The following is a 9700-nucleotide window of genomic DNA, read 5'->3' as shown; positions in this document are numbered from 1 at the left end:
ACAAAGACCGTAAAGTTGCAAAACGATAATACAATATAAGCTAAAGCATCTTTGGTACCTAACCTGCTTGGCATGCATGCTAATTATTTTACACAAAATGTAACCCATGTTCCCCAGAGTCAATTGTTGGGGTAAAGGCTGCCCCTGGAAGCTTCCCAACAGTAGCCTCACATTCCACGAAATCCCCACCTATAATAAATTATCTTCGAGGCTCGCATCTGTAAGGTCACGTGGCTCCATCCACCGACGCGAACTCCTCTATAAATTGGCCTTTTTTCCTCCTCTTGCTCTCCATCCAGTTAAGAACGTTCTATGAAATCAAAGTTCAAGACCAAGAAATAGACATGTCTATTCCCACGCTATCCACCTTCGGGCCACTTGTCTTATTCCTCTTCCTTCTATCCGCCAACCCAAGCCCCGTGACTTCTATGGATTGTGATATTGGCGACAGAACAGCCTTGCTCAAAACTAAGGACTCCCTTGGCAACCCAGTCGAGCTCTCTACCTGGGTCCCCGCCACCAACTGCTGCAACTGGAGTAACCTCTACTGCACCGAGTCCGGCCGGGTCTACAACGTTTACCTCTCAGCCGTCAACATCTCCGCCCGAGTCCCGTCCGCCATCGGCGACCTCTCCGCCCTCCAATTCCTATCCTTCGACACCATGATGGGCCTCACCGGTCCCATCCCTCCCTCCTTCGCCAAGCTCTCCAGCCTCGAGCTCCTCCAGATAAGCGACACCTCCATCTCCGGTCCTGTCCCTGCCTTCCTCTCCAGCACCAATCTCAGCGCCCTCATCCTCTCCAACAACAAGCTCTCCGGCCCCATCCCTTCCGCCCTCAGCAGCCTTTCCAACCTCCGCTACTTGATCTTAGCGGCAACCGCCTCACGGGATCTATACCACCAGGCCTGCTACATGGAGAGTTTCGCTTCCTTATACTCTCCAACAACCAGCTAACGGGCAAGATTCCTCCATCCTACGGCGATGGCGACATCGACACCATCGATCTGGGCCACAATCAGCTCGCCGGAGACCCGTCGTTCTTGTTCAGCGCCGTGAAGCCGATGACCAAGATCGACTTGTCGTGGAACGAGCTGGGGTTCGACATGACTCGCGTTGTGTTCCCCAGGCGTCTAACGAAATTGGACCTGAGCCACAACCGGATCCGGGGGAGGGTGTCCAAGTCGCTCATGGACCTGAACCAGCTCAAGGACCTGAATCTGACCTACAACCAGCTGTGTGGAGAGATACCCACCGGGAGGGCGATGGTGCGGCACGGCGCGGAGTGCTACCTCCACAACAAATGCCTCTGCGGAACGCCACTTCCGGCGTGCCACAAAGCCAGCCGAAGCTGAGGCAAGAGGTCAAAGTAAAAGTCAATTGTGCTCAATAGTCAAACTAGATTGGATTTCCTTATCTTCTCTTCAGTGCACGCATGTGCCTTTCTTCATGTAGTGTTATTTCGTCTTGCGGTCTACATAAAATAATATCTCGGTAACATGTATTTTATGGATCCCAAGATTGGCCCCGGATATTACATGCCAACCGCAGATGCTGAAGGGCACCGTTCTCGTTTCTGGTCCAACGTGCATATGGTGATGGGTCAAACATTTACGCATCATGGCCATAATTAAGAACAAAAATCATATGAGAGGGGCACTATAAAATATCAACGCATAGTATGCCATATTTCTCTTAATATCAATTTTAAAAAATAAATCTAAAAATTAAAAAATTTTTTACTAACAAAGTTATTAGTTTATGATTAAAAAAATAGATTCTCTTTCTTTTCATTTACGGTACATACTATATGATCATATAATATACTTTAAATAAATTAATTATTAAATAAGTTAATATACAGTATATAATAAAATAATACATACTATAGATTTTTTTGATACACATCCAGTAACGATCTAATATATATATATCTATAGATAAATTGATACATAGTTTATCGAAATTAGTATTCACCAGTCTACAATATATGACCAGTTGATATATATTTAAAAAAATATTTATCCGATATTCCAATACACATCTCTAGATAAAATGATATCGAGTTTTCAAAATACAGCACTCATAAGTACATAACACGTGATCAAATAATACATACTAGATAGTTTATTGATGTATATTATAAGCTTTTTTGATGTATACCCAACAACGATCGAATACACATCTATAGATAAATTGATACATACTTTATCGAATTTAATATTCATAAATACATAATATATGATCACTTAATACTTACCTAGCAAAATATTATCCTATGTCCCAATACATATGTAGATAACATGATATATACAAGTTTCATGAATTTTTAAATAAAAAGATCTTAGAAAAAAAGAAGAATTTGAAAAAAAAGAAAAGAACTCGAAAAGACCTTATGTATAGGAGACATGATGCGTGGGATTAGAAAAAGAGAAAGAGACTTGGAGGAAGATCTTACAGATGGAAAAAATAACTTGATAAGGAAGATAATGGATGAAGAGACTTGATGAAGAACAGAGAGGATATAAAAGGTCACAAAAGATCTCTCTTAGGTATTATTTTATTTTTTTATTATTTAAGTTATGAAACTAACAAACTCTATTAGTAGGAAAAATTCAATTTCTATCACTACAACGAAAAGGATGTTTAACGACAATTTTTTGCCGACGCTTTTGGAAAGCGTCGGCAAGTTGCGCTGACCTGCCGACGCTTTTAAAAAGCGTCGTCGTTTAACGACGCTTAAAAGCGTCGTAAAGCAAATTCCGATGCTTTTTTATGCCAGTATTTAACGATGCTAAAAAGCGTCGTTGGGTTCGTTTAATACCCCCAATCTCCCGTGCCCTAATCTATCTCCCGCCGTCCCTTTCCATCCTTTTTTCCGCCGACCCCATCTCTGCCACCGGTAGCGCAGCCGCCGTCCGCCGTTCTCGTTGCCTTCAAAGAAGGGGAAGTCGAGGAGCAACAAGGCGGGGCTTATTTTCCCCGTCGGGAGGATCTCCCGCTTCCTCAAGAAGGGCAAGTGCGCGGACCGCGTGAGCGCCGGCACTCCGGTCTTCCTCGCCACCGTCCTCGAGTACCTCTCCTCCGAGGTTGGTCCTTCTCCTCCCTTTTTCTCTTCGTCATTTAAGCTTTTGAGTTGCTGGCCGGCTTTCTTGCATATAGCTTGTTCTTGTTAGGGCCGGTCTCGTTTCTTTTTCCTCAAATTTATTGTCCGTCATTGCTTTTCTTGTTTGTTTCTGGATTGTAGCATAATGTGTTGTGAATTTGTTCAAGAAATCATAGTTTTCTCTTATTACTGAGTTGTATCAGTTTGTCTGACACTCGTTATATTCGTAAGCAGTATCTTCTTGGTAATGTGAATTATAGTTTTCACCGGCCTGATATTTTTTACAATTTCCATATCAGAAATTTACTAAATTTGGATACAAGTCTTCTGGTGGGATTGACTCAATCCTAAAATCATAAAAATGTCCAATGTACAAATCAGCAAAATTAGAAAAATTAGGGATGATCGTGCATAGTTGGAATTTTATAAAACTAAGATTTTGCATGGTTGGAAGTTTGCTGAATATGAGGAGATCTTATGCCCAAGTTTGATAGGTAATCAATAAAGTCTCTGTGTCCAGAAAAAAATTCTATATGCTGTAACTTCAGAAAAAATAATGGTAATGCTGTAACTTCAAAAAAAATAGCTTGGTAATGCCACAAGCTATTTGCTTAAACTTGCAGTATGATTCTCAAGAATTAACCAATTGTTAAGCATCTAAAAATGCAGTGGTCCCTTGATTAATTTGTGTCTGAATATTTTGGGTGACAAAATGTTTTGAGCGGACAGAAGTCCTCAAAGAGTACAGGATGCATGGTTCTTATATCTTTACAGATGTCCATTATTAGACATTAGACTTTAATGTTCATTGAGCTTATAGGTGACATATTCAGCATCATCTATTCATATAGGAATTCACTATTAAAATAGTGTTCAAACTCTTTGGGCAGACGTGATCAAGTCTTGGAGCGACTTTAATTTTTGTCACTCTCACATGAGATGGCAATAGCGACTTCCTAATTAGAAGATTGCCGACAAGTTAAGCCAAAAGCTATTGAAAAATATTAAGTAGAGTTGAATAAACATAATTTTCTATGATCAGGTTAGCTACCTATTGCTTCCCCAACTAACATGCCTGTGGGATACTGGTGCACGGAAGTGTGGTTGGTGTCATCGGAATTAGCTCGACCATTCATGAGGTGCCACATTGGACTGAAAGCTCGCACTGCAACTAGTTTTAGTGTTATAGTTTTCTACAGAATGTCTAATTTAAGTAATATAATTTGTTTCTATATCGAATGCATGTTTTGAGCGTCTATTTTGCTAAAATGAAATATATATATATATATATATATATATATATATATATATATATATATATATTGGCTTAAACATGCAACATTAAAGATGAAGTAGATCATTTTTGTAAGTTTGTGGGGTGTGTTTTCAGAAATAGATGTGAATAAACTACTTTCTACGGTCTTTTATGAAAGTTTCATAAAGGGTGGATTTAGAAATACAATAAAATATGAGTGATCAAACGGTATTCAAGGTTTGTACCAAAAAATACTAATAATATCTAAGGTAAACTACAAAGGATATCACATTGTAAATGGTCATTTTAAATTAACTATAATTGAAGTATTGAAATATTTTTCATCTTAATAACTAATATAACTTAAGATTTCCTCAAAAGCAAAAATAAAACTTTTTTATTTTAACTAGTAAGTTGTGTAAAATATGATGTCCTAATCAAGTACCTTACAAGATAAAAAGCTAATTAGCTTTAAATTTTGAACTTTCGCATGAGAATTAGGCCCATAAGACAACTTAGCATCTACCATGGACTCAATTTAAGGTGGAGGAAAGCTCTTTTATTTTGATTGTGATCATTTTTAGTTATTGATGTGACTACCCAAATCTAGTTTGTATGTCCTTATTTGACATGTATTTATGGTTGAAAGTGGCTTTGTTTGATTTGTATGGTCTAATGTTCACATACTACTGATCAGTCCAATCAAATGACACTTATTTTTTTTTCCTTGTGGCTCTTAGCCTAATGCTAGCGAGATATCAAGCTTTCCATTTATCAGATTAGACTTCATTTTGTTGTGATTGAAAAGTTAAATATCTTTTCTGTTATATGGAGATTATGAGCACATGGTGCATAGTTTTCATACCTTTATTCAATGGAAACGTCTATCTTTATCTCATATCTTAATTATGAAGAAAATCCAATTATCATACCTTGCATTGTCACTTAGGGCCATTATAATATACCTTGCCTTACACAATTAGTTTCAATTTTTGGGAGTTATGTTTGCATCCTTAGTGTAGATCTTTATGATTTTTTTATTCATTTTGAGAGTTTCATAATTTCATTATATAAATTAAGCCGTTGAAAGTGCACACATATCATAATATATAAACATTGACAATAGCAAGTGGAGGATATGTTTTTATCATATTTTAGAAGCAATATAGCACAATTTACAAATTGCAATTTTTTTTTTTTTTATCACTGCACTATATGGATTATGTATTTATTTGTATAGTGTTGTCAATAATGTCCTCTTAACATATAATTAACTACAACTTTTTGAAAAGTACATTGGAAAAGTCAATTTGATCAAAAACTACTGATAGTTCCATAATAATTTTTTATTAGCTACATCAAATGCGCACTATTGTAATGCAAAAAAAGTTTTTATTAATCTAGATATTGTTTCCATAGCATTGTTTGCCAAGGATAAAAGAGCTAGCAATAATAGAATGCATTTCAAAGTGAGGTCCATAGACTAATTTAGTTTCAACAGTTTCTATATCATTGTGAAATATTCAAGTTGGTTGATAATCTCTCATTAAATTATAGTATTAGTTGCAACTTTTTATCACAGAAATGGCTAGAGTTGAAATTTATCTAAATAATTAATTGTAACATTTTGTCACAACTTTTTGTCACCAAAAAGATTGTGACATACCTTAGGCATCATTCTACTGCTGCAAACATCTATATATGCACATTATAGATTTGCGAACACAGAGTTACCCATCACTTATGTTGGACCTCTCTCTATGTGCAAGCTCACAAAAAAAATGATTAGCTATCACTAGTCACAAGGCTTGAAAACAGAACGGTAACACATGGAAGGCTAAGTTTTTATCTTTTGGTGAATTTTGGTTAACGCAGTCTTCATAGTGTTACCAAAATACTGTATGCCATTACATGCGAATGCCAGTTAAGAACATGAAGAGGATAGACTAATACAAAAGAGCTTTCCTATAGAAATATCTATTATATCCGTTTCTAGCTCAGCATGACTGGTCAAATAAAAATTAGTACCTAAGGGCAAAACCGAAGGAAGACTTGGGATAAAAGGTCTCAAACTCATGAACCAAGCATTATAAGCCAAATGGGGCTGGAAATTTTTCAAAAATAATAAAGGTCTTTGGGGAAATTAGATTGTATGTTCTTCTAAACATCTTACCTTACCATCTGTTGGAGTACATTAAAATTTCAGCTTGGCTATGGTTATGATATCAACTTTTCGGGAAGAGGTATTAGATGGGTGATAATCCTTTATGTCATATTATCCTAATCTTTATGAAAATTGTAGGGAAAAAACATCACGGTTGCATCACAACGGAACTATAGAATGTCTTGTTGGAATATTAAGGTATTTTGGCCATTACCCATGACAGTGCAGCACTATCTGATATGACTCATGAATTCATTAAGAAGCTGCTGACTAACTAGAGACGTAGGCACAGTGCTACGAGGGAGTGATGATACATCTAATTTCATGATTGCTTCTTTGTATAATGATTTGAATTTGGGTGGCCAGAGATGCCTATTTAGTATGGTATGGAAAATGCTGGCACATTTAAAAGTTCAAAAAATCTTCCTATGGCTGACCAACGAAATCAAGACAAATCTCAAAAAAAAGATATAGCATCATCCAGAAAAGTTGGTTGGAAAGTATTATTTGGATTTTTTGACCCAGCTCAAATTTTGGATTTGGGGTACGACAATAGGAAAAGAGTTTGGTAGACGTATCTTCGACAATGACATAGAAGAATCTTTAGACCATATCTTCTCCTCAAATGTGATTTCACTCGTCCCTACGGAATAAAATTCTAACACTTGTAACTCTCACATCTTGCTAAATTCTTTTCACTGTATGGACTTCTTGGAGGACACATTGTATTCCTAGAAATATCCCAATCAACCAATTATGTTGTGAAGCCTTACTCTAGATTTGTTGTAAGGAGAGAAATGCAAGAGTTTAAATGAATTGGACTACTTCAGAAGATAGAATACTAAACCTTCTGAAGGACTGGTTAATCTTGTGCAACCAAAAACATTTCTATGTTTCTTTAAAGTTAATCATACATTAGGAACAGTGGTTATCTGATGTATTAATCTTCCCCGTTGGTTTAAACCTTGTCCAATCTAATTTCTTGTACCTTCTTTTTCTTTCTTTCTACCTATTTAATTCTTTCTTTTCCTTTGAATAAAGTTAGGTGGCTCTCCCTTTCCTTGGAAAAAAAAAATGAAAATTTGATCATATTAACTTGATAAGTAGATTTTAATTTTAAAATGCATGCTAAGTAGATTTTCATGAGTGTTTTTGTGATGGTTGTGAATTTCATGCCAGGCAATGTTAATTATGAATTAATTTTAAAAAAAATTACATTGCATAGAAACATAGACCCGTCTTTTGATTAATGTACATATTCTATTGTATCCGTACATTTATTTATTTTTGTACGGATAAAAGAATTATGTACATTGATCAATTGATTGTCCAGTATGGACAGTTTGAAAAATGTGAGTAATTCTATAGGTCATTACCATAATCAAATGGTATGCTGAGGGTTCGAAAAAAATTTCGGATGGTATTTTCCTTTTGTTCTTCCTATACGGAAGAACTAAGAGGAAATGCTGCCGAAATTTTTTTCGACTCTTGTTGCATATCATTTGATTTTTGTAATTGACCTATAGAATTAATATATTTTCTGAATGGGATAGGACCTTCTTTACCTATTAGTTGATGATAGCAAGCATTTACTATGTAAACTTTATCTAGCTGTTATTTTTTTGAATTTTATGAAATGACTGATATTTTTTACTCATTGCATTAATAAGATTGTATAATTTTTTTTATTTTTAGATAAATTGCAAGTTCGATCATTTTTATCCTACAATGGACAAAAGTTGGATAAATAAACCAAGGAATAGTAAAGAATATTTAGATGGAGTTCATGACTTCATTAAATTTGGTATGGAGAAAAGTAGTTTGAATGGAAAGATTTTATGTCCATGTCGGAAATGTGTAAATAGTTCTTCTTTAGATCCACAAAATGTTGAAGAACATTTGGTATGGAATGGTTTTTTAAGAGGTTATACCGACTGGATTTTTCATGGAGAATCTATGTTGCCATCATCATGTAACCAACCCTTGACTCATTTTGGATCCACTAGCCTACAAGACAATTCTGCAAGAGATGATGATATAAGGAGTTTGATCACAGATGCTTTTGGATTTGGTGTTCAAAATTTAGGAGAATCCAGTAATATACAAGAAACAGTTGGGATGTTTGATGAATGTACGCATACGGAACGTATGCATGTTGAGGAGCCTATACATACATCTAATGATGAGACAGCTCGTTATCACACCTTAATGAAAGATGCAGACGAAGAATTATATCCGGATTGTACGAAATTTTCTAAGATTTCTTTTCTTGTACATTTATTTCATATAAAATATTTGAATGGATGGTCTGGAAAGAGTTTTACCATGCTGCTCAAGTTATTAAAGGATGCATTTTCAGAAAGCACTCGTTTACCACCATCGTATTATGAAGCCAAGAAAGTAGTAAAGGAATTGGATCTTGGATACGAAAAGATTCATAGTTGTCCGAAAGATTGTATGTTATATCAGGGTGAAAACGCTAATCAAGAGTCATGCAATGTATGTGGATCTTCAAGATGGATAACACAAAAAGAAGATCGAGACGATGTACTGAATGAATTGGATGCAATGCGGAGTAAAAAGAAACCGGCCAAGGTATTGCGTTACTTTCCTCTTATACCTAGATTGAAAAGGATTTATGCATCATCAAAAACAGCTTCATCAATGAGATGGCATGATGAAGGACGTACAAAGGATGGAATGTTGAGACATCCAGCAGATAGTCTTCAATGGAAAGCATTTGATGATAGGCATCTTGATTTTGCCTCTGATGTTCGCAGTGTTAGGTTTGGCTTAGCTTCTGATGGCTTCAATCCATTTCGGACCCTGAGTTCTACCTACAGCACTTGGCCAGTCGTTTTGATACCTTACAATTTGCCACCGTGGATGTGCATGAAACAATCATCACTTATCTTGTCAATGGTTATTCCAGGAGATAAGGGTCTAGGCAATGATATTGATATTTTTCTACAGCCTTTGATAGAGGAATTGAAACAGTTGTGGGAGGGTGTTGATGCATTTGATGCTTCCAACGGCCAAACATTTAAACTACGGGCAGCTTTGTTATGGACTATTAATGATTTTCCAGCATATGCCAATTTATCTGGCTGGAGTACAAAGGGACGGGTCGCATGTCCTTGTTGTGGAGATTCAACATATTCAATTTGGTTAAAACA

General features: G+C 36.2%; 1 protein-coding gene across 1 annotated transcript; it reads left to right on the top strand.

Moving 5' to 3' along the window:
* Window positions 1-284: 284 nt before the first annotated feature.
* On the top strand, window positions 285-1517 carry LOC105061287 (polygalacturonase inhibitor 1-like). The gene is given in 2 exon segments (XM_010945294.4): window positions 285-861; window positions 864-1517. Coding segments are annotated over 2 exon segments (1008 nt in total). The 5' UTR covers window positions 285-344; the 3' UTR covers window positions 1355-1517.
* Window positions 1518-9700: the final 8183 nt, after the last annotated feature.

This window comes from Elaeis guineensis, chromosome 1 (genome assembly GCF_000442705.2).
Source record: "Elaeis guineensis isolate ETL-2024a chromosome 1, EG11, whole genome shotgun sequence".
NCBI classification, from domain to species: domain Eukaryota; kingdom Viridiplantae; phylum Streptophyta; class Magnoliopsida; order Arecales; family Arecaceae; genus Elaeis; species Elaeis guineensis.
Note: the sequence above shows the minus strand (reverse complement) of the source record. Positions and strands in the feature narration are given on the sequence as shown.